General features: G+C 48.7%; 1 protein-coding gene across 1 annotated transcript in view; it reads left to right on the top strand.

The window, feature by feature from the left end:
- Positions 1 to 26,645, top strand: part of hspa12b (heat shock protein 12B) — a gene marked incomplete at its 5' end in the record, with an annotated part of 110,798 nt that overhangs the window by 78,859 nt on the left and 5,294 nt on the right. Inside the window, 3 exons of the mRNA XM_084315978.1 lie at positions 8,219 to 8,477; positions 9,608 to 9,711; positions 19,744 to 19,934. Of these exons, the coding sequence (XP_084172104.1) occupies positions 8,219 to 8,477; positions 9,608 to 9,711; positions 19,744 to 19,934 (554 nt within the window). The remainder of the gene's footprint in view (positions 1 to 8,218; positions 8,478 to 9,607; positions 9,712 to 19,743; positions 19,935 to 26,645) is intronic.

The raw sequence follows: 26,645 nt of genomic DNA, 5'->3' as shown, positions 1-26,645 counted from the left end.
GTGCACCACAGTTTGGGAACCACTGGTCTAGAGCCTAGAGGCCTCAATGAGGAAAATGTTTTGACCTGTTTCATTTGATTATTTCATTTCATTCGATTGTTTTGTGGTGACACTTATCACGCACAATTGGTGCAGACATTCACTGGACTTGAGGAGCAGAGGAATGCTCCTTTAAGCCTGGGGATTCTGGGAACGGTGTGGGTATTTGGTGACGTATATTAGGTCACCTGTCAGCTGTCAGCTGGCTGCTGTCACTTTGAAGTAGTAACGTTAAACGCCTCTGCACTCTGTTTGATGTATGTAATTTATGTTGGGAAGTAAAGGAAAGACTCGACTACCGTCTCCCGTTTCATCCTTTCTTGCGATCCCACATTGGTGACCTGAAGTACGTGAATATTACATCATGACGGACGGAGAAGTGAACATTGTCTACGCCGCTGCAATAAAGTTACCCGACTTCTGGCATCACAGCCCTCGACCCTGGTTTCAACACATTGAAGCTCAGTTCGAGTTGAGAGGAATAACACAGGATGTTACGAAATATTATCATGTGGTAGCAGCATTGGATGCCCAGACGACGGCCCGCGCTATGGGGCTGCTGGAAGCCCCGCCAGCTGCCGGCAAATATGACGCTATCAAGGCATTCCTTTTGCAATTATTTGAACTGTCGGAAATTGAAAAGGCGGATCGTCTATTGTCACTTAACGGCCTCGGCGACGGCAAGCCGTCCGAACTGATGGACAGGATGCTGTCCGTTTTGGGCTCGGCAGATCCCTCTTTTTTGTTTAAGCATGTTTTCATGCGTCAGCTCCCAGCGCCTGTGCGCACCGCCCTGGCCAGCTCTCCCGTCTCCTTCACCAAGGACTACCGCGCGCTGGCTGCCGAAGCGGACAGGATTTATCTCGCCAACCGGCAGCAGTTTGTGCATGCGCTGCTTCCAGCCTACCACCCACCTACCCACCTAGTGGACGCTGCGGGCGCCGCTGCAGCAGTGACGCCCGCAGTGGATGGTGTTATTTCCATAACCGGTTTGGCGCCAGGGCCAAACAGTGTCGCCCACCGTGCAATTACAGTGACCAGGGAAACGCCAGGGCCAATGCTCATTAACAGCCATGAGCGTTGGCGGAGGCAGCAGGCTGCTATTTATTAAGGACACCTTATTTGGCCGGCGACTACTAGTCGACTCGGGCGCGCAACGCAGCATCCTTCCTGCTACAGCTGTGGACACTATGGCTGGGGGCCACGGTCCCCCCATGGACGCTGCTAATGGCACGCCTATACGTACCTACGGAACCCGGTATGTATAGGTGTGTTTTGGCGGGCGCCGTTTCGGGTGGGAGTTTGTCATGGCCGCTGTGTCAATTCCTCTCCTCGGCGCGGACTTCCTGTGTGCGTTCAGGCTGCTAGTGGACATTACAAACTGTCGCCTGATCGATGCTGTCTCCTTCGCTACCTACCCGTGCACGCTGGGAGGGCCAGGGACACTAGGTCTGTCCAACATGCTTGCTGCTGGGGATATATATCAGCGCCTCCTAGCGGAGTTCCCTATCCTCACCACGCCTACATTTTCCTCAGCAGTCGCTAAGCATGGCATGGAGCACTATATAGCCACTGTCGGTCCCCCGGTCTATGCACGTGCTCGGCGCCTTGACCCAGCTAAGCTCTCCATTGCCAGGGAGGAATTTGCAACCATGGAACGCCTTGGAATTGTGCGCCGTTCTGACAGTCCGTGGGCCTCCCCCTGCATATGGTCACTAAGGCTGATGGTGGGTGGCGTCCCTGTGGCGATTTCCGATGCCTAAACAACGCCACGACCCCGGACCGGTACCCCGTCCCGCATATACAGGTATGTCTATATGAATTGAAAATGGGGGACCCTGATGGAAACAAGACAAACGTCTTTCTCAGGTCTGCATCCCCTTAACAATTGTATGTATTGAGCCGTACTGTATTGTACCCATTCTGCAATCTGTTAAATAAAGTTTTCATTCATTCATTCATTCAGGGGGCGGCACAGACTTTCCAGCGACTGATGGACTCGGTGCTGCGGGATATGGCATTCATGTTCGTATACTTGGACGACATTCTCGTAGCCAGCACGTCTGCAGAGGAGCACCTGACACATCTCAGGCAGTTGTTTGAGCGGCTCAGTGCACATGGGCTCATGGTTAACCCCGCCAAGTGCCAGTTCGGCCGGTCGTCTATTGATTTCCTCGGGCACAGGGTCTCAGCAGAGGGAGCCGTTCCGCTCCCTGCCAGGGTGGACGCCGTTGCCAGCTTTCCATGCCCCCGCACCGTGAAGTCCCTGCAGGAGTTCCTAGGCATGGTGAACTTCTACAACAGGTTCATTCCCTGTGCTGCTCACCTCATGCACCCCTTGTATGAGGCCCTGCGTGGTAAGGACCCCAAGGCCGAGGTGGACTGGTCCCCGTGTACCGACGACGCTTTTTTGGGCGCTAAAACTGCACTGGCCAATGCCGCATTACTGGCACACCCATTTCCTACCGCCCCTATCGCCCTCACAACTGACGCCTCAGACTACGCAGTGGGGGCAGTGTACGAACAGTGGGTGGGGGGGGGCTGGCAACCGCTTGCTTTCTTCAGTCGCCAGCTGCGGGACAATGAAAGAAAGTACAGCACCTTTGACCGGGAGCTCCTAGGCCTCTTCCTGGCCATCAGACACTTCAGATTCCTGCTGGAGGGCCGACGGTTTACTGCCTTTGTGGATCACAAGCCACTCACCTTCGCCATGGCCAAGGCCACCGAGCCGTGGTCAGGGCGCCAGCAGCGCCAACTCTCCGCCATCTCCGAGTTTACCACGGACTTACGGCATGTCGCAGGTAAAGACAACTACGTCGCTGACTGCCTCTCCCGGACGGTGGTGGGGGCCGTCCACTTGGGACTGGACTACGCTGCCATGGCTGCCGACCAGGCCACTGACAAGGACATGCAGGCCTACCGAACAGCCGACACTGGGCTAAGGTTAGAGGATGTGCAGGTTGGTATTGCCAACACCACGCTCCTCTGCGACGTCTCCACCGGTCAGCCCCGTCCGATGGTTCCCGCTGGCTGGCGGCGGCAGGTATTCGAAGCCATCCATGGCCTGTCGCACCCGGGGGTGAAGGCGTCAACTAAGCTGGTCAGTGCTAAATTCGTCTGGCATGGCCTCAGGAAGGACATCGCAGCCTGGGCCGGCTCCTGCGTGGCGTGCCAGCGTGCAAAGATACACCGTCACACCAAAGCCCCCTTGGCACCGTTTCTCGTGCCGGAGAGGCGCTTTGACCATGTCAATGTGGACCTGGTGGGTCCCCTGCCCCCCTCCCACGGGTTCACTCACCTCCTCACCATGGTGGACAGAACCACTAGGTGGCCGGAGGTGGTCCCGCTGGCATCGACCACATCCGCCGAGGTGGCCCGGGCGTTCATTGGGTCCTGGGTAGCCCGTTTTGGCACACCATCTGATCTCACATCCGACCGGGGCCCACAGTTTACGTCCGGGCTCTGGACTGCAGTCGCCGAGGGCCTGGGAGTGAAGCTCCACCACACCACAGCCTACAACCCACAGGGCAACGGCTTGTGTGAACGGTTTCACCGCTCTATGAAGGCTGCTCTGCGTGCCAGCCTTACGGACTGCAACTGGGTCGACCGGCTTCCCTGGGTCATGCTTGGCCTGCGCTCCGCCCCCAAAGAAGACCTGCAGGCCTCGGCTGCTGAGCTGGTGTACGGACAGCCGCTGCGAGTCCCTGGGGAGTTCCTCCCGGATGCCGAGGCTCCCTGGTCGGTCACCTCATCTCGGACTGTGCTCAGGGATGGCGCCGGTGCTTTCACCCCAGTCCCAACTTCCCAGCACTGCCTCCCGCAGTCCTACATGCCTAGGGATCTGCAGTCAGCCAGGTATGTTTTCATTCGCCATGACAGCCACCGTACTCCTCTGCAGCCCCCTTACGACGGCCCTTTTCACGTCCTGGAGGCGGGGCCTAAGAACTTCATGGTGGACATTGGAGGAAGGTCAGAGCGGGTATCGGTCGACCGGCTCAAGCCTGCCCATTTGGACCTAGACAGGCCAGTTGAACTGGCCCGGCCCCCGCGGCGTGGACGACCCCCTGCCCGGCCCCTGCCAACTGCTTTTCCCTCTAGTCACCTCATATCTCCTGAATCCCCCCCACACGCCCCACACGCCCCAATCCCCACCTCTACCCCTGCACGGGTGATACGGACTCGTTTTGGGCGCCTGATCCGCCCCCCGCCTCGTTGACTGTGGATGATCTTTTGGGGGGTTATTGTGAATTCTGGGGGGGCCTGTGTGGTGACACTTATCACGCACAATTGGTGCAGACATTCACTGGACTTGAGGAGCAGAGGAATGCTCCTTTAAGCCTGGGGATTCTGGGAACGGTGTGGGTATTTGGTGACGTATATTAGGTCACCTGTCAGCTGTCAGCTGGCTGCTGTCACTTTGAAGTAGTAACGTTAAACGCCTCTGCACTCTGTTTGATGTATGTAATTTATGTTGGGAAGTAAAGGAAAGACTCGACTACCGTCTCCCGTTTCATCCTTTCTTGCGATCCCACAGTTTACTATTTTCATTTATCATTATTTATATTTATAATTGAAAGATGGCTTATATGGGTCATGAGTGTTTATGTTTAGAGTTTAAGATGTAGGCCTACTCTGTATAAAATATATATAACTATATATAGATATATCTCTTTGTGATTGACTGTTTCTTTTTGATTTACACGCTTCTTTTTGATTTACATAATTCTGAAAAGGTTGTGCTTGTAAGTGGTATTTTGTACTTTTTTGCAGATCTCTTGTGGGAATGTGTTGTCACTTCCTATGTTGTCACTTCCTGTTTGACTTGTATATACTAGGGTCACGTACCCTTCATGCTTCATGCAAGCCATTCTGAAGAAGGTGTGTTCACACCGAAACGTCATGATTACAGGCTGCCAATAAATTTGGAAAAACCTGGAGTGCGTGCCTGGACATTGTTTCCCTATTTTTATGTATGATATCAGAGGTTACAGCACCCAGTGTCAAGTCTAGTGAGGTGAGCGCGTTATACTACTTTTTTCACATTATACGTACCAATTAGCCATGTGTCTCCAGCGTCTCCTTGCTCAAGGTGCACACCCACAGATCTGTTCTGTAAGATGTAGGAGTCATGTGCGCCTCCTGGGAAGCGGGAGACCACGTTGAGCAGGTGGTTCTGGGCGTCGCAGATTATTTGAAGGTTGATGGAGTGGTATTGCTTTCTGTTGAGATATGGAAACGCATCTGGGGAGGGTGCCTTGATGCGCATTGCGCACATGCCCAAGGTGGACAGTACCTGGACGTGTGGTGACACAGGATTTGCGCGTCTGGTCCGGCTCCTCAGTGCTGGCTCCAGGGTATTGCATAAGCCTGAAGCATCCCACTAGATATCCATTGCTCTCTGCGAATAGGTCTGCATGGTTGCGGTACTGGCACTCCCTCCTCAGTGCACGATCAGCGATATCTTCCAGCAGCAATAGATTTGCCATATTGTGTGTGTGTCAATAGTCTCTAACTACACACCCTCAAGACCCCTACGCTCTGCATCTTCTGGCCGCCTCAGACCTACTCCTATCCGAGCTCCGGGAGGGTCATCAAGGAGAACCTGCCTTTTCTCAGTCCTTGCCCCACAATGGTGGAACGAACCTCCCACCCCAGTTAGGACAGCCGAAACCCCTCCAATCTTTCTCCGTCAACTAAAGACGCACTTCTTCAACCATTATCTGAAATAAAAAAGAATAATAATAAAATATTTTATTTTTTAAATCTAACCTTAAGGTCCCCCTATAGGGGGACCCTGCTTTTCTTTATCATAAATCGATCAATAGAGACCGTATTAGATCCCCAATTATCATATCATATCATTGGAAAGCCACACTCATTGGCTACAACCCTGTGCAAAGATTTTCGAGATCGCCAAATTATTGACGGAGCTAGAGCCCCGGGAGTCGGGGGTGGTAATGTGTACTTTTGCATACTTTGGGGCACGCCTCACATATCGGCATGTAACTCGAGAACCGCTAAACGGATTTTGTCACCTGAAAGGGCATTCGACAGGCAACAAATAGGGATTTAATTCTATCTATATATTGTATTAAAAGAAATGCACACCCGAGCCACTAGAGGTCGGCAAAGAATCGTCCACATGTGGGCCCTTGGATGTTAAGAGGTCAATATTTTTTTATATTTTTTTTGTAGCCAAGAGTAAAGACCATAACCCTGTCGAAAACAGTAGTCAAAGTGTATATTTTCATTTTTACCGATGTTTTATATGTTTTATCGGAAATACAAATTTATCGGAAAATGCTAATTATCGTAAAAACCGCAAGAAATTACTAAATCCAGATTCAACCCTTCCATTGGAAAGAGGAGCATTTTCCCTATCCATAGATGTATGATTTGGCCATAATAAGGTCAAGGTCAAGTTCAAGGTCAAATATGAATTTATAATTAAAGTCGATTATCATTAATTACTGTATCTACAAATCCTTCTGTTTAATCATCTTCCCGCGGTTCATTTGCTTAGATTTTTTGTACACATGATCTCAATAAGGTGGTGAATGAGCTCAGTGAGCATTTTCTCGTGCCCCGCAGATTTAACATGATCAAAGATGCAAAAATCATGAATCATAATGAATCATAATTAATTTATTCAATATTAATAAATATTCAACAATATTTCTGACACTGGAAATACATACCCCCAGGTCCCTAGATGTCCCTAGATACCAAGAACATGCAAATTGACCTTGCAGAAGTGGAGCAATCTTCCATTTACTTAGGCATGTACCTTTAGGCGAAAACGGTCTACAGATTAACAGGCTAACTAACCGTACTGTCATGCACTTGTCCTAATAAACTAACCTACACTGTAGCACTCAACACTTTGATGAACATTGTTACTCAGCTGATAGAGTTGTGCCCTTCCTGATGACTTGTCGTACAGAACTTGTAAGTCACTTTGGATAAAAGCGTTTCAGCTAAATGACTAAATGTAAATGTAGCACTGAGCATCTCAACACCCCCCTTTCAACAGTTTTGCACTCAGCGCCTCCAACACTGAATGCCCCCTGAGGGGTGGTACCGACCCCGTTGAGAAACCTGTCTATAGACTCCAGGGCACGCTGATCCAGGAACAGTCTGAATGGAGAGACTTTTAGTGAAAAAAAATATGAAATGCTTTTATTTCATTGGCAATTTCTTTTTGTATTTTATTTTTTTATTATTTTTTAAACAAACACATAAACAAACATGACAACACAAGATAAGATATACAAGCATTAATTAACAGTGCACATCCAATGAAGTCACCATTTAGTTAACTGTCTTATACAGGATATACCCCTAATACCTGCTATCTAAAACCCTACACACATATGCTCTAGCTCGTACCCCCCCCCCTCCCGGACCCCCCATTGGATAATCCATCCATTATCACTCGCTTCTAACCAGACACTACCATTATATGCTATCTTTTATTCTCTCCACCACTTCTAACCACATTGTCATTTTGGATTCATTGAGACCCAAAATTCTTGCTGTAGATATTTCTTGATAAATCACATCGAGATATGTAAGAATCCAGACCTTCCGGCACATTCATTGGCAATTTCTATAAACAAAATATTTTCTTTTGCAATCATGATCAACCAGTTTTATTGGTGTGCAATTAGCCCTTCCCTTTAAAGTTAAACTCCAACATTTTGGGAAATTAGCATATTTGGCATCTACCCTGGAGTTAGACAAGAAGATACATACCCTTTTTCTTCTCTGTGCATGCAGTAGGAGTAGGAAGACACGCACCGTTAGCCTAGCTTAGCGTCAGTCACTGGAAGTAGGTTCCTCCATTAGCCTAGTTCCAAACGTCTTCCTACTCCTTCCTACTGCACGCACAGAGAAGAAAAAGGTATGTATCTTCTTGTCTAACTCCAGGGTAGATGGCAAATAAGCTAATTTCCCAAAATGTCGGAGTTTTCCTTTAAGATCATATCATTGGGTCAACAGGGGGCAGTATGTCAAGATAAATATTACATACATGATTAAAAACAGTGAACATCCTACTACACACATATATATATATATGAAATTCTTAACAAAATCACATGGAATCACATGCAAGAAGAACCCTGAGACTAAATCTTATTGAATATCTCTCTCTTTCATTTGAATGTCTCCCCACCAGGTGGTCCCTACGGGGCGGTGGGCGTGGACTTGGCCTTCGAGGCCATGCTGTGTCAGATATTCGGGGAGGACTTCATCAAGAGCTTTAAGGCCAAGCGTCCGGCAGCCTGGGTGGACCTGACCATTGCCTTTGAGGCCCGCAAGCGCACCGCCGCGCCGGGGAGGACCAACGCACTCAACATCTCCCTGCCTTTCTCCTTCATCGACTTCTACAAGAGGCACAGGGGGCAGGGTGTGGAGACCGCTCTGAGGAGGAGCAAGTGAGTGTGAGCGGGAGGTGTGTGTGAGCGAGAGAGACAGGGTGTGTGTGTGTGTGTGTGTGTGTGTGTGTGTGTGTGTAATTGTTCATTAAATTGCAAGCCGTGGGTGTGATTTGGTTGTTGTGGATGGAGGTTTGGGTCCACAAACATTTGGAGCAACAAACAGGTTAGGGCAGGTCTGTGTGTGTGAGGAGGAGGGGGTTGAGCTGTGTGTATGTGTGTGTCTGATACAATGGGCGAGGGGAGAGGTGTGTGTGTGTCTAAAGTGCGTGTGTGTGTGTGTGTGTGTGTGTGTGTGTGTGTGTGTGTGTGTGTGTGTGTGTGTGTGTGTGTGTGTGTGTGTGTGTGTGTGTGTGTGTGTGTGTGTGTGTGTGTGTGTGTGTGTGTGTACGTGCGTGTTTGTGGTGTACCTGGGTGTGACAGAATATACTGAGGCATATTTATGTATCTAAACTATCTATATAATAACCTGCATTTTGTTTTTGTGTTTTCTCTGCTTGTGTGTGTACCTGTTTACTTGGTGTGTGTATCTGTTTACTCCGTATGTGTGTGTGTATGTGTGTTTGTTTACTGTGTGTGTCCGGTTATTGTGTGTGTGTTTATGTATGTTTTTGTTAACCGTGTATGTGTATGTGTCCTCTGTCACTGTTTATTTGGTGTGTGTGTGTGTGTGTGTGTGTCCATTAACTATGTATGTGTATCCATTTACTGTGTGTGTGGGGTTCTGTCTGTCTGTTTACTATGCGTGTGTGTGTGTGTGTGTGTGTGTGTGTGTGTGTGTGTGTGTGTGTGTGTGTGTGTGTGTGTGTGTGTGTGTGTGTGTGTGTGCGTGTGCGTGTGCGTGTGTGCGTGTGTGTGTGTGTGTGTGTGTGTGTGTGTGTGTGTGTGCACGCGTGTGTGTGTGGGTCTGTCTGTTTACCATGTGTGCGTGTCTGTCTGTTTACTATGTGTGTGCGTCTGTCTGTTTACTATGTGTGTGCGTGTGTGTGGGTCTGTCTGTTTACTGTGTGTGTGTGTGTGTGTGTGTGTGTGTGTGTGTGTGTGTGTGTGTGTGTGTGTGTGTGTGTGTGTGTGTGTGTGTGTGTGTGTGTGTGTGTGTGTGTGTGCGTGCGTGCGTGTGTGTGTGTCAGTATGAACATAGTAAAGTGGTCATCTCAGGGGATGTTGAGGTTGACCCAGGAGGCCATGAACGAGCTCTTCCAGCCCACCATTGGAAACATCGTCAAACACATTGGTGAGACACACACACACACACACACACACACACACACCTACATCATGCTTGCAAGAATTCTATCTTCCTCTCACAGTGAGTCTCTAGCTGGTCTCGGACCCTCGAGTCATATACGCTTTCTTCAAGTAGAAGAACATTTGAAACAGAATTCACACGTTCCGGTATGAGAGCGGAAGGGTAGCACGCATGCGGTGAGGCTCCTGGTCAAAAGAGTGAAAAACGGAGAAATAAAGACCCGAAAAGTGATCAAAAATGAAGATGCAAACGAGAAGGAAGGAGGAGAAAACAATTATTAAGGAAAGAGAAATGGGGAATCACAGGAAGAGGAGAGTTCGATGGAGCAGAACCCCCGAGGCGAGACCGAGAAGGAGCAGGTGGAGGAAGGGGAGTCTCGGCTGAGACGGACAAGGAAATGCCAGGATGGGCCGTGCTCATGCAGGCCGGGATATTGGCGACCATAAAATTGAACTCGGACACGATGCAGGCGACCATAAAACTGAACTCGGACACGATAAGAAATGATATTGGGAAGTTACGGGAGGAATTGAGGAAGGAACAGGAGGACTTCAGAGGTGAAATGAATACAGAACTCAAAAGGGTGGATGAGAAGATGGCGGAACAGGACAGAAATGTAACAGAGGTACAGACTAGAACGGCGCAAACGGAGGAATGGAACACAGAGATACACGAGGTGTTAACGTGTGCGATTAAAAAACAAGAACAGATGGAGACAAAGATATCGGACATGGAGGGGAGGTCACGGAGAAATAACATCAGAATATGGGGATTGAAAGAAGGAGTCGAAGGGGAATCGGTGATCCAATATGTGGAAAAGCTTATCAAGGAACAACTGAAGGAGACGGGACTGGAAAAAATGGAGATACAAAGGGCCCACAGGCGTGAATATTAAAGGCAACCAACTTGTGTTCAGCTTTTCGTTCAGCGTTTCTCTGATTGGCCACACGGCCAATCAATCAATCCACTAGCACACGCCCTTGCGGCGCAGCAGAAGCGCTGGTCGAACCAGCGGTGTTCTGTTGTGTGACTGTACTACAGCGGTGTTCTGTTGTGTGACTGTACTAAACTCTTCCACCACATGACCGACATTTGACATACAGTACACCTCCTATCTATGTTGGGATTATGTTTGGTCATGACAAAACAATAAAAATCGCTACTGTTATGTTAGTAATGCTGCCACCACCCACTTCAATGACTGAGCTCTCATATTTGCAAATGCATAAACTATATCTTAAATTATGGCGATGTGTCTAATATGGCTGTCGCGAAGTCATTGATAAGCGACAGCCATATTAGACACATAGCCATAATTTAAGATATAGTTTATGCATTCGCAAAATATGAGAGCGCGCCGCTGTCATTGAAGGGCTTCCTACAACAGAGCACCGCCGCTGCTGCTGCTGAAGCTGTATCAAGCCGGCGGCGGCGCACGAAAGCCGGGGATAAACCACTGCGTCGCCCCGCTGGCGCTTCAGGCTCAGCAGCCTCCACGGGCGAAATAACATATAGCGTTACAGTTCCACACTGATGTACAGTGAGTGTCTAATATGGCTGTCGCAAAGTCATTGATAAGCGACAGCCATATTAGACACATAGCCATAATTTAAGATATAGTTTATGCATTCGCAAAATATGAGAGCGCGCCGCTGTCATTGAAGGGCTTCCTACAACAGAGCACCGCCGCTGCTGCTGCTGAAGCTGTATCAAGCCGGCGGCGGCGCACGAAAGCCGGGGATAAACCACCGCGTCGCCCCGCTGGCGCTTCAGGCTCAGCAGCCTCCACGGGCGAAATAACATATAACGTTACAGTTCCACACTGATGTACAGTGAGTGTCTAATATGGCTGTCGCGAAGTCATGCCTCTCCCTCTGACAATATCATAATGATGTGTTTTCTATATTATATCCACAATCATTCATCTAAAAAATTGTATGGGCTTTGATTAAACATGTAACCTACACCTACTGTAACTTACTGTACCTCTGCTTCCTACAGCACAGCAGGTAATGGCGTTAATCAATGGAACGCGAAACATAATAACGTTACGCTTTCTAGTTCAGCGCATTTCATAACTGTATGGGCTTTGTTTATACACGAGTGAATCTGGTAGTTGGTTGTTAAAAACGCGAAACATAATAACGTTACGCTTTCTAGTTCAGCGCATTTCATAGCGCTCCACTGCTACCGCAGCCCAACACAAGTGCGTTGGAACAGCAGCCACAAGTTGGTTGCCCGCGCTGCCGCTCGCGCACGCTCCTTGGATTTCATTTGGGACGTGGGACGACTGCGCTTGCCTGCGCGTGGGGGCGGGGGGCACGGCCAATCAGAGAAAAGCCGAACACAAGTTGGTTGCCTTTAATATTCACGCGGCCCACAGGGCGTTGGCTCCGAGACCGAAACCGGACAGACCTCCGAGGGCAGTGATTATTAACTTTCTGAGATTTGAGATTAAGGAATTGATACTCAGAACCGCGTGGACCAAGAAGATAGAAATCGAGGGGAAAAGACTGTCGTTTGATCACGATTACTCGACAGCGGTAGCAATAACACGCAGGTCCTACGCGGGACTGAAGAGAATTCTGAAAGAAAACGGAATGAAATTCCAATCACCCATGACCTCGATAAGGATTCACTGGAAGGAAGGGACGGTGACGTACGCGACGGCGCGGGAGGCGGCGGAGGAGATGAGGCGACGGGGGATGCAGATGGCGGAGGACGGAGAAGGAAGGGGACAGGAGGGCCAGACGCGGAGCCTGCAGCAGAGATTGGAGAAAGCACGCAGATGGACCAGAGTAGGAGATCGAAACCCGGGAGAGGAGGGAGGAGAGAGGAGAAGGCCGAGGTGAGACGTGACAGACCGAAGGCGGAGACGGACGAGGAGGCCAGAGACGGAGAAGGAGAGGAGGCGGGAGGAGACGAACGGATGAGTACACGCACAAGGGATTGAAAAAACTATAAACAAAATATAGAAACTGAAATAACATACATAAACACACATTCCCAGGTAGAGGCAGGATATAGGAACGAACATAACGTATACATGGACACATAATACACATGCTGATGGAGGAAATAAATGGAAATATAATTAGGTATGATAGACGGAACACAGAACATATTGAAACAAATACATAGACACACGCTGCGAGTAACACAGTTGGAAGGGATTAAGGGGATAAATGGACATCACATAGAAAATAGAGATGAGGAAAAGAAAGTAAAAAGGGGTACACAGAAGACACCACACACGGGTTTGGGAGGAAGGAGGGACATTGGAACATATGAGCCACATTGAGAGGGACCTAGGAAATGGGGGTCTTTGATCAGAATGAAGGACAGAGCGCTTTTGACCAGGAGCTCGACAGCAATAAAAACAGTAAGAAAGCTGGACAAATATGACGAGCGGTTGGGGGTAAAGGTTTCAAACCCCCAAGCCATCAGGAGGAGGCCTCTCACTAGGAGAGCAATTACTCCTCACCCACCAGCAGGGGACAGGGGGGGACACAGGGACCCCCCGAACGCCTTGGGAGCACTTTATGTAAAGTTTATGTTTTTTATTTATGTTAATCATTATATGTATTCGGTGAAGAGAGCGGAGGCTACAACCGGAGGGGGGAATGAATGTGACATGGGGGGGACTGACAGACGAAAGAAGAAGAAAAATGACAATGGTTAAAGGTATAAAAATGATGTCGTTAAACGTTAATGGAATGAATAATACGATAAAGAGGGGCAAAGTGATGTTGAAGTGTAAAAAAAGTGAGATGGAAGTGATTTTTCTGCAGGAGACACATTTGGTAGCACAGGATCATGAGAAACTGAAGAGATTTGGATATGAAAATGCATACTATAGTTCCTTTAAACGGAACCTGAGGAGAGGAGTAATCACGTTAATCAAAAACACAGTCAAATTTGAATTGATCAAGGAAGTAAGAGACAAGGAGACATATGCGAGAATAGACTACTTTTTGATGACGACGGGGGACAGTTACAGGGTACGGGAGAGCAGAATAGGAGTAGCGGACATATCGGATCACAGTGCCATATATCTGATAGTAGATCTAGAAGGGAGACGGAGGAACACGATCTGGAGACTAAATGTAGGAATATTAAATAACAAGGGGGTGGTGAGTCAGATCAAGGAGGAGATAGCCAGGTATAAGGAAGAAAATGACAATGGGGCGGTAGATCCGAACATTCTATGGGACACACTGAAGGTGGTGATAAGGGGGAAATTGATGGAGAAGACAGAAATGCTGAAGAAGGCCAGAACGGAGACATATCACAATCTGATAGGGAAGCTGAAGAAGCTAGAGGGGAGACACCAGATATCAAAAGAACAGGAAACGCTCGGAGAAATCAAAGAAGTAAAGGCCAGGATAAATAGGGAATTATTGACGGAAATAGAAAAGAAAGCAAGGTTCATGAAACAAACGTACTATGAAGGGGGACCAAAAGCGACCAGACTGTTGGCTAGGAGAATTAGGACGCAACAGAAGATGAACACGATACACACAATAAGGGATACAAAGACTAATGAAATATTGAGAGACCCAGCTGAAATAGAGAGGACATTTAGAGAATACTATGAGAAACTATACACACAGCCAAAAGCAGCGGGAGAAGAGGAAATAGAAGCATATCTGGAGAAGCTAGAGTTACCATCGATAGGGAAAGAACAGAATGAAGAATTAAATAAAATAATTACGGAACGAGAACTGGAAGAGGCCATTAGTAGAGCTAAAAACAACAAATCTCTGGGGATTCCCATCGGAATTCTACAAGACATTTAGAACGGAATTAGCACCCATGTTAGGGGCGGCGTTCAGACACACGATGGAGGAGGGCAAAATGCCCCCCTCGTGGAAGGAAGCCATAATCACCACGATACCGAAGGAAGGGAAGGATAGAGAATTGTGTAGTAGTTTCAGACCTGTGTCCATACTCAACGTGGATTACAAGATGTATACATCGATAATATCAAAGAGATTTGAGACATTTATGCCAGACATTATAGATGAAGATCAAACTGGATTTATTAAAGGGAGACAGACACAGGACAACGTGAGAAGACATTACACATAGTAGAGGAGATACAAAAACAAGGGGGTAGCGCGGTACTGATTAGCCTAGATGCAGAAAAAGCATTCGACAGTGTGAGCTGGACATTTTTATATAAAACATTGATGAGGTTCGGACTGAACAGGAGGGCGATGAAGATGATCAAGGCGCTATATCAAGAACCGACAGCGAGGGTTAAGGTGAATGGCAGCCTGACGGATAGAATCAGATTAGAGAGGGGCTACCAGACAGGGATGTTGTCTCTCACCAACGCTCTTCGCCGTTTTCATAGAACCACTGGCACAACTGATCAGACAGACCGAGGACATTAAGGGAGTAAGGATAAAGGGAACGGAATATAAACTAGGCCTATTTGCGGACGACGTGATAGTATACATGAGGCAACCAGACAAGAGCTTCCCGGCACTGATGGATCTACTGAAGGAATATGGCCACTACTCAGGATACAAACTAAACGTGACAAAGACACAGACCTTAGCATGGAACTATACCCCAACGACGGAAATTAGGGAACAGTACGGGATAAGATGGGACATCAAGTTCAAGTTCTTTAATAGTTGTCATACAGAAGTACAGAATACTTTCATACAAAATGCTTCTTACTGTTACGCTCCAGAGACTGTGCTAGACAAGATAGTATCAAATAACATAATATAGCATGTAATTTAGAAGAAGAAAAATGAGGTCACAGTGTTCGGTATAGACATATGTACAATGTTCTGAGTTACCATATAATATACAACACTATGCAGTGTACTAATGCACAGTACTATCTAGTGCAAAGCAGAAATGGGATGAGGTACAATTTTAGGTACAATTTACAGTAAGGTGTACGAGTTGTAGTGCAATCCTTCATCAATAAATATAAAGTGTGGGGAGTGGGTGCTACAGTGTGTTTGTTTAAAGTGGGTGTGTGCTATAAAGTGTGTGGAGTGGGTGCTACAGTGTGTTTGTTTAAAGTGAGTGTGTGCGTGTGGATGTGTGTGCTATGTGCGTTTGGTGGTTGTTGTTGTGTAGTGTTCATTCATTGTTCGTTTAGCAGCCTGATGGCCTGGGGATAGAAGCTTCTTCTGAGTCTTTCTGTGCTCGCCTTGAGACTCCGGTATCGCTTGCCTGACCGCAGCAGTTCAAAGAGGCAGTTGTTCGGGTGACTGGAGTCTTTAATGATTCTCTTAGCCTTGCCCTTGCAACGCTTGATGTAAATGTTCTGGAGGGTGGGGAGCCCCCCTCCAATTGTGCGTTCGGCTGAACGTGTCACTCTTTGTAGTCTGCTTCGGTCTTGTGCAGTGCTATTCCCAAACCAGGAGGTGATGTTGCCGGTCAAGATGCTCTCTATTGTACATGAGTAGAAGTTCTTAAGGATCTTCTGACTGACTTGGAACTTCCTTAGGCGCCTGAGGAAGTAGAGGCGTTGTCGTGCCTTCTTCACAACACTGTCAATGTGTGTGGTCCATGTCAAGTCCTCGGATATGTAGGCTCCGAGGTACTTAAAGCTGTTGACTCTCTCAACCGGTGCCCCGTCGATGCTGAGGGGGCTGTAGTCCTTGACCCCCGACCTCCTGAAGTCCACAATCATCTCCTTTGTTTTGCTGACGTTCAGGGAGAGGCTGTTTTCCTGGCACCATCCCGCCAGGACCTTGACCTCTTCCAGGTAGGCCCTCTCGTCGTTGGCAGAGATCAGGCCCACCACCGTCGTCAGCAAATTTGATGATTGTATTGCTACTCCGCTGAGCCACACAGTCGTGTGTGTACAGGGAGTAGAGGAGGGGACTCAGAACACAGCCCTGGGGGGCCCCTATGTTGAGGGTGATGGATGAGGAGGTGCAGTTGCCTGCTCTCACCACCTGGGGTCTGCCAGTCAGGAAGTCCAAGACCCACTGGCAGAGGTCATAGCCCAAGCCCAGGTCCCTGAGCTTGGCTATGAGTATGGAGGGGACTATGGTATTGAATGCCGAGCTGTAGTCGATGAATAGCATTCTCACATAGTTCCCCTGCCTCTTGTCCAGGTGTGATGCTGCTGTGTGCAGCACATGGGCTATGGCGTCCTCCGTGGACCTGTTGGGGCGGTATGCAAATTGCAGGGGGTCCATGTTGATGGGGAGGGAGGAGCAGATGTAGCCCTTTACTAGCTTCTCAAAGCACTTCATGGCTATGGAGGTGAGAGCTACAGGGCGGTAGTCGTTGAGGCAAGCAGGCTTGGATTTTTTGGGTACAGGGATAATAGTGGACTTCTTCAGGCAGGTGGGGATGACAGCCTGTTCTAAGGACAGGTTAAATATGTCAGTGAATACTGGGGCCAGTTGGTCGGCACAGACTTTTAGGACGCGGCCGGGGATGCCGTCCGGACCTGCTGCCTTCCTGATATTCACTTTTTTAAAGGTCCGCCTCACCTCATGCTCTGTTACCCTGAACACTGCGCCTCCATCAGCAGCCGACCCCCCCCCCCCCCCCCCATTGCCGTGGCTTGTGAGCTGGTGTTGTTATTACCAGCATCAAACCTCGCATAGAAGGTATTGAGGTCATTTGCTAAGGAGATGTCACTGTTCAGTTTGAGGGAGGCGCCTTTGTAGTCTGTCATCGTTTTGAGCCCCTGCCACATAGCTCTAGAGTCAGCTTGTTCAAACTGGAGTTCAATTTGATCCCTGTAGCGCCGTTTGGCCTCTGACACTGTCCTCCTTACGTTGTATCGCGCCACCTTGTGGTCATTCATGTTGCCTGCCACTAGGCCGTCGTTGTATGCTTTGGTGCGCTCTCTCAGAGCTTCACGGACGGATTTGTCTACCCAGGGTTTTTGATTTGGGTAAACTCTCATTGTGGTAGTGGGGATTGTTTCTTCCACCCTAGTACAAACATAGTCCAGCACTGTCTCCGTGTAGACATGGACAAGATTAAATACTTAGGGGTGAACATCACGAGAGGGGTGGGGAAACTGTTTGAGGCGAACTATACACAGATAAATCAGAACATCAAGAGAGACTTAGAGAGATGGACAGTAATGCCCTTGGACTTCAATTCAAGAATAGAGGTCATTAAAATGAACATACTATCAAGGTTACTGTACCTATTCCAGTCACTACCGATACAAATACCACAGAATCAATTCAGGGAGTGGGACAGACTGATATCGAGGTTCATATGGGCGGGGAGAAGACCACGGGTCAGATATAAAACACTACAACTACCAAAGGAAGAGGGAGGGATGGCAGTACCCAGCCTACAAGATTATTACTATGCAGCACAACTGAGAGCAGTGACGTGCTGGTGTAACGACAGATATGAGGCAAGATGGAAAGACATTGAAAAAGAAGGGGAGGGATACAAGGTACAAGCTCTGGTGGGAGATAGGGAACTATTTAAAGAAAAAGAGGGACTATTAGATCCAATCACCAAATGCACCTTGACCATATGGAACAGAGTAGTAAAAACACACAAATTGGAGAAGCAGTCAGGGGTTCTGAGATGGGTAGCACATGACAAGAGATTCAAACCAGGGAGGTTAGACCATGGATTCAGAAGGTGGGAGAGGGGGGGGGGCAACAGCGATATGCAAAATGATAGAGAAGGGGGAAATGCAGACACTACAAAAATTTAAGGAGAAATTTGGACTAGAAAACAGGGACCACTTCAGATATCTACAGGTTAGAGACTACTACAACAAAGAAATAAGGGGGGCCAAAGACGAAGAACAGAATGGAATAATCAAGATGATAGTATGGGCATACGAAGAGGGGCAAGGAAGAGTAATATCAGCAATATACCGAGCTATAATGAACAGCAAGGGACACACGACCGATTACATAAGGGAGAAATGGGAGAGAGAACTAGAGATAGAAATAACAGGGAAGGAATGGGGGAACATATGCGAGGTGCAACATTCAACAACAGGATCGAGGATATGGAAAGAGTTTGGATGGAAAAACATAATCAGATTCTTTATAACCCCAGAGCTGAAGGGAAAATATGCACCAACACAAAGAGCATGCTGGAGGATGTGTGGGAAGGAGGGGGCAAATCACACGCACATATTCTGGGGATGTCAGAAGCTGAAGGGGTATTGGGAGGAGATAGGGGAGGCAATGATCAGAATATTAGGATACGGGTTACCACAAACAGGACTGGTGCTTTACTTAGGAGACCTGACACACGAGGGAATACAAGGGGGGGACAAATATTTAATAAAGATAATGTTGATAGCGGCCAGAAAAGCAATAACAAGACTGTGGTACAAAGAAGACCCACCGACAATAGCACAATGGGTAGGAATAGTGGAAGAGATACAGGATATGGAGAGGATAACACACATGCTGAGGTTACAGGAAGAGAAATTTGGAGAAAGATGGGGAAAGTGGGAGGATTACAAGGGGAACGAAAACGACATCACAGAGGAAGAACCAAATACATCACAAGAGGGCGAAGGGTAAAGGAGGAAAGAGGTTCAAAGAGGGTCTCTGAACCCATGTCACACACTTAATGTTTTACAATTGTTTTATGTTTTTTTAAGTCAGTATTTTTATTTTTCGTCTTTTGGGCATTAAATTTTTTCTTTATTATTTATGTCTGTTTAATAGTGTTGTTGAAGTTATTGTATATGTTGTGTTGTTTGTCTCAATAAAAATGTAAGTTTAAAAAAAAAAGAAACATTATTCACAGTGGCTCAGGAGGTAGATCGGTAGTGTGGTAATCTGAAGGTTCCCAGTTCGATTCCCGGCTCCTCCCGGTAGCGTGTCGAAGTATCCTTGAGCAAGACACTTAACCCCTAACTGCTCCCGATCAGCAGGTTGGCTTCTTGCATGGTTGCCTCCCCCAATGGTGTGTGAATGTTTGAGTGAATGGGTGAATGTGAGGCATAAATTGTAAACACCTAATATTATCCTTCTCACCCCCCCCCCCCCCCTTGCCTCATCCCTCTCTCCACTCCTCCCCCAATAGAGGAACTAATGGCCAGACAGGAAGTGCGGGGCGTGCGTTTCCTCTTCCTAGTCGGTGGTTTCGCAGAGTCGCCCATGTTGCAGAAGGCGGTCCAGAACTCGGTGGGGCGGACCTGTCGCATCATCATCCCTCAGGATGTGGGTCTGACCATCCTGAAGGGAGCCGTCCTGTTCGGGCTGGACCCCACCGTGGTAGGTGGTGCCTCCCCAAGGGTGTCCATGTTCTTGGGGGACTTGGGTAGAATGTCCATGATCCTCTGGGACAGAGGTCCTCAAAGCGGGACCTTTGAGAGGTTACATTTTGCAACAATTAGTAATGTTAGCACAACTCTCAGAAAACAGTCTTCTGGTCATAAAGGTTTAAAGGGGACATATAGTGGGAAATGGTTTTGCTTAGTCTTTGTATGGATTTAACATTATTAAATGAGTTATTTAGACAAAATGGGGAAATTATATATGTACTCCTTGCCGTTTTGGCAACAGGATTTGAGGTCTTCATATCAACAAGCCTAAACAAGCTGTTCAGAAGGATTGCCCTTTGTGATGTCACAATCAATTAGCTTTGATTAATCAAGTAGCTGTGCTTTTTGGATCCAGGAACACCTACCTAATGTACTGCCCAGTTTGTACATGTGTCTTTACTCTCGTGTACCAGGCAGGGAAGGACATAATGAATGTAAAAGGTGGTGTGTTGCTACAGCCACCAAAAAGTGGGAAGAACGAGGTGCTGGAAAACAGTTACAATTACATTTATACTCATTTTTACGCAGAGAGCTGGAGTTGGAGACGTCTGTTAACCTCACTCCTCAGAAACACAGACCTTTGTCCAAGTTAACCCTTTCACTACCATACTACCTTAATGGTTAACCCTTTCACTCTGACAATACAGAAGGTTAACCCTTTCACTGCCACATGACAAATTGTTAACCCTTTCACAACCACACTGCAGAAGGTTAACCCTTTCACTACCACACTACAGACGGTTAACCTTCTGTAGTGTGGTAGTGAAAGGTTAACCTTGGTAGTGAAAGGTTAACCTTCTGTAGTGTGGTAGTGAAAGGTTAACGATAGGTTATGAATATAACCGTAGTTCTATGAATGCTAGTGACGCTCAGCGTCATTCTGCACATATCTCGCTCCAGTGTATATGCACTGAATAAAACCTCACAATGTACCCTTACATACCAACATCCGTCTGACCACACCCCCATCTGCTACCTACATAAGCAGGGGTGGGGCCACACACTCATCTCCTTCCCAAAAAATTTCACCACAAGGAAAGATCAAGGGCCGCAGTGGCGTCTAGACGCTGAGCGTCACTAGCATTCATAGAACTACGGTTATATTCATAACCTATCGTTCTATATCATGCTAGCTTCCGCTCAGCGTCATTCTGCATAACGGGAGCTGAGCGGGAGCTTGAAGCTCGACAAATGTACCAATGAACCATCAGACCGGGGAGGACCGAGCCCCCCGACCCTCCCTAATGGAGGATACCCTCCCTATTGGAGGACGGGAGGGAGACGGATCCGACCGTGCGAAGAGGAACTCGAGCAACTCAACGCACAGGGTGAGGAGACCGTGGCTTGACCCCACGACTACGCACACGCACAACCCGCATGCCACCAGGGAACGAATGGAAAGAACAAACTCGTTACCGCCCCCAAAATCACGGGGTCAAGAGCAAACTCAACCCCGTGGCAAGGCCGTAGCAGCGGAGCGCGAAGGAAGACCCAGACCCAGAAGGGACTGGAGCCCCCCGGAAAAAATGGGGCCCGGAGAGGTCAACGACGCCACAGCATCAAGACCTCACCAGGCGGTCACTTAGTGACACCGCCCCCCACATCGCCAGCGTATTCGGACAGGGCCCCTCCAAGAGCGGGCCCTTCCCCCCACTAGCACGCCGCCTGGCACACTGACCCTGGCATACTCAGGCAGTCAGCATGGCTGTAACTCGAAGCACTCAAGAGGCTACACTACAGCGGGAGCAGGCAGCGCACCGGGGAGACGACCTCCAGAAGGGGTCGATCCCTCAATCCAGGCAGCAGGCATTTGACCCGAGCCTGGAGCACTGCGGACGAGACAGGCGCCAAAGGGGTCAACTGAAAACAGCACCCCCGGCGGAAGGGGCGTATGCTGGCATTGTTGCGCACCATGACAACGCCTCCACCAAAAAAACCCGACCCAGAGGGGCCGAGGCAGAGAAGGCTGACACGATTGGCAGACGTCATGAACGTGCAGGGGCACACTCAACCGGGTAACCCGGGAGTTGACTCCGCTCCAACACACCAGGGAATCAACCACCGTCTTGGTACCACATGCGGTGGTTGTTCCTATAACCCCTCAAGAAAAAACTCCAAAACACACCTGCGGGTATACACTGGCTATACCGCAGTACAAGTGTTTCAGTTTTCAAAACGGGGTTATCCCAGGCCTACGGGTCGACGAAACACAACTTCGGACCGGGCCCGGCGGACCGGAAAGCACACAGGGATGCCAGAGGAGGTCCATAAGACCACCCCAACAGCCCCCTCTTCGCCATGCGTAAGAGAGGGGCGAAAGGAAAAAGGAGCACAGGGTACAACATGTACCCAACAAAGGGTCTCCATAATACCCAACCCTGTAAAATTTTTCCCCCTGAAAAAAGCACAAGTCCCTCAGGGTACCAGAACAGCAGATCTGCGTCCCCGGCGGACAACGGGTTAACTGACCTGGACCAGCGTGACCAGAACCAGTCCCGTGCCCTAATCACGCCGACATCCCCACTCCAAGAAAGGGGGTAGGTACGCGTGTCGATCTAAAACATGAAAAGAGGGCGCCACCCAGACGGTCCCATTCGTACCGCGCTCAGTGGCCCACCCCAAGGGCGTGAGACCCCTCTACCTCTGTTTTGATCTATTCCGGTAACATCCCCCAGATATGAACGAGAATTCGTCGAGACCTAGTAACAGGCGCTCGGAAGAGAAAACCTCCAACCCAGTTGCCCTATAAAAACGCCGTTTTAATAACGAGCAACCAAGGCGTACCAGCCTCATGCGTGATTCTTATCAGAAACACCCCGAGCCAGCACTATGTACGCGTCGAGACCCAAACACATCAATGGATAGTCTAACAAGACACCAGACATTGTTCCTCCAAGTCGCCTGGGAGAACGACAAGGAGCCGTCGTGCTTCATGTTCTTTCCTCTTTTTATTAAAAAAGAAAGAAACACAGGCTGACATGAATCCCACGTGACGCGGCTGAGGGTAAAAATTGTTTTCATTTTTACATCCCGCCACCCTCACCACAGGGAGGAGACGGGAATCCTCAGAAAGACTTCCCACGCAAGCTGTATAGATTGAAAAGAAATATTGCAACATTGAGCTATGTAACACTTGGGTTAGGGCTCTCCGAGGAGGAGGCACTGAACCAATACACACTCAATAATCGAATTGAATCGAATACACATACAATAGAGCAGAACTCTTTTTTGAAGTTCTACTCACCTTGACAATCTGAGGAGGAGGCTCTGAAACTCTGAGGAGGCTCCCTCACTGGGAAGGAGGGTCCGAACTCACAGAAGGCACTTCTCCCTGAGGAGGAGCTTCGTGAGGAGGAGCTTTGACAACTCCCTGAAACAGATCCATAACATGGAACCTGAACAACTCACGGAATTCTTACCAATAGAAACGCACTCAGTGACGTACTCTATGGCGGGGGAATTTCCACGGTGCACACGCCCAATTTCTCAGGCCGTGGGTCCAGGAAACTCCCCCCCCCCCCCCCTACCCTGTAACGTGCCGAACAGCAACGTGACAGGAACCCTGAAGGACAGGGGGTTTTACCCCCTGACCAATCAGAAAAGGGGAGGAAAGGTTTACCAGTTCACCCCTTTACGACCCCTCACCCCTGATACGATGTAATGACAAAATAGAGCATGACCCAGTCATAGCATGCTACATGAAGCATCTAACTGCTTCACATAGCTCATGTGCTAACCTGCTATCTGAGTTTTACTAAGGAAAAAACACAGAACAGAGAGGGCCCCTTTAAGAGCCCCGGTACCAGACTTACACATGTGCTTCTGTGGGCCAAACCTAACCCAGTTGTAGATCTCAACGACACACACAACCCTTCATCACAACAAAAAATGGCAAAAGTACACTCTTACTACAGAGGAACGCCGTTTTTCATAACGAGAGAGACATAAGTCCTTGATTACGTATTGGCCACAGGCCTTGCTAAGCACACATGATAAGTGACCAAACAACCTTTTCTTTAGGAAAAGAATAGTTTCTCAAGCGGAAGCACAACCCCAGCAACTTAAGCTGAGGGTTACATCGTATCCCCACAAACACAGTGACACAATATATTGTAAACAAACATGTCTGAGAGGAGGGGGGGAAGCCCCAGGGAAACCGGGGGGGGTCACCCCTCCTACCTTACCCTTGATACGACCAGGTTGAACATGTACCCCTGTTAATATGTGAACATGCTGTTCATTGTCATCACAGGCTGAGAAAAAGATTCATTCCTCAATCACATGTCACTAAGCATAGCTTCACAGGTTAATTAACCCACTTAGTTGTGAGTTCACCCACGTTACAAACGTTACATGAACACACATGTTCTCATCACAACTAACCAGTTCATTTTTACACATGTAAAAAACAACGCAGATTTTTATATGGAGAGAGAAGCTATACCAGTGACAAGACAATTCACACACAACACGCGTCGTATCCTCAATGTATTGCAGCAACACATGTTTTGGAAACATCGTTATTACAAAACATTTAGAAGGGAAGGAAAGAAGAAGTGTTTAAAGTCCGGTCAGGACTCCTACCTCCACCCTGAGCGCAGGCCGAGAGGACTGCAACACTGGTCAACGGGACACCGACTCGACCCCGGCATCTCCTGCGTTGGTGACGAGGGTAATGTCCGCTACGCCACCCAGCCGCCGTTCTCCATGTTGACGAAGTCCTCGCTGGCACGGCACCCGGGTGTAGGGTCGACTAACATCCTCTGTCAAAGATGACGTCGTAGTCAGAGTGTTTAAGGCATGTTATAGTCACAGTAACGTTCAACAGTGTAGCATTAAGCTAACAGCCGCCCGACTGATAGCAACAAGCTAACGTTTCCTAGCCTAGTGAACACAACGAGCTAGCGCCACAGCTAACAGCTGACTGGCTAACAACAGTAGGCCACAAACTAGCACGCCAGCTAAGCAGCCATCACCTGAACTGTACACAACGACATAATAAGCCACACTTCAGACAGGCCGCCGCCTGAGTCCCCCCTCATCCTAAGAGAGCAGAGAAACAGAAATGTCAAACACAGTTTTCAACAGTGATTTACCAGACATGCAGCGGAGTCGGCTCAATTCCCATCCGGGCTGCAGCCGACTTGAGCATGGAACTACCGATAAAGAAGATCCATGCCCACTTTTCCTCGTGCTTTAGGGTGTACTTCCACATTCATGTGAAAGATGGGGCCTGCACGGGACAGAGAAGCATCCGCTTGTCCAGAGAATCCCGGGTTCAACCAGGTCTCGGCCCACTAGGTTGACCATCATGGGCGTCAGACCAAGATCCTCCGTCCGCCGCTTAAAGGGGAACTCCAACATTTTGGGAAATTAGCTTATTTAACATCTTCCCTGGAGTTAGACAAGAAGATACATACCTTTTTTGTCTCTGTGCGTGCATTTTAGCTTTGGGAATAGACGCTCCGTTAGCATAGCTTAGCTTCATCACTGGAAGTGAGTAGGGGCCGGAGCCTTACAGTGCCTTACAGTGTATTGCAAGGTCTGACATTGACCAAACTTGATATGCATGACCTTGGTGGGCTCTAGGTCAACTCCTGAAAAGGGGGTCAATGTCAGACCTTGCAATCAAAAGTTAGGGGGCACACTGAAATTATGGCAAGGGTTATTAGCCCCCTAACTTTTGATTGCAAAGTCTGACATTGACCCCCTTTTCAGGAGTTGACCTAGAGCCCACCAAGGTCATGCATATCAAGTTTGGTCAATGTCAGACAAAGTCAAAGTCAGGCTTCAGGACTGGTCACTCCACAGAGACAGCCCTCATTGCGGTCACAGAGGCACTTCACTTAGCAAAAGCGAAAGGCCTCTCCTCTGTCCTGATTCTCCTAGATCTATCTGCAGCCTTCGACACAGTCAACCACCAGATCCTCCTCGCGGCCCTCGCAGGAATGGGAGTGGCTGGCTCTGCGCTGACATGGTTGTCATCATACCTCAATGACCGCTCCTACCAAGTGTCATGGAGAGGGACCCTGTCGGCCACCCGCCCCCTGCGGACGGGTGTCCCCCAGGGCTCAGTTTTAGGACCCCTTCTCTTCTCCCTCTACACTAAATCACTGGGTAACATTATCACGTCTCATGGCTTCTCCTACCACTGTTATGCCGACGATACTCAACTCTTCCTCTCCTTCCCTCCCTCAGATATCCACATCTCTGAGCGGATCTCGGCCTGTCTGTCCGACATCTCCGCCTGGATGACGACCAACCACCTCAAACTGAACCTAAGCAAAACAGAATTGCTCCACCTGCCGGCCAAATCCTCCCCCCTGACCGACCTTTCCATCACAGTCGGGAATGCAGCTGTGACCGCGTCCCCGACCGCCAAGAACCTTGGTGTTGTCCTCGACGACCAGTTGAACTTCTCTGCTCACATCGCAGCGACAACCAGAACCTGCCGATTCCTCCTGAGCAACGTCAGAAGGATCCGCCCCTTCCTGACAAAAGAAGCCACCCAACTCCTCGTCCAATCAACAGTCATCTCCCGCCTCGACTACTGCAACGCACTGCTCGCTGGCCTCCCGGCCATTGCCACTAAGCCTCTTCAACTCATTCAGAACGCAGCGGCCCGCCTGATCTCAAACCTACCGAAGTCGGCCCATGTCAC

The sequence above is a fragment of the Notolepis coatsorum genome (assembly GCF_963971535.1).
Source record: "Notolepis coatsorum genome assembly, chromosome: 1".
Lineage (NCBI taxonomy): Eukaryota > Metazoa > Chordata > Actinopteri > Aulopiformes > Paralepididae > Notolepis > Notolepis coatsorum.
The sequence above is the reverse complement of the archived record's forward strand: the minus strand, read 5'-3'. Positions and strand labels throughout refer to the sequence as shown.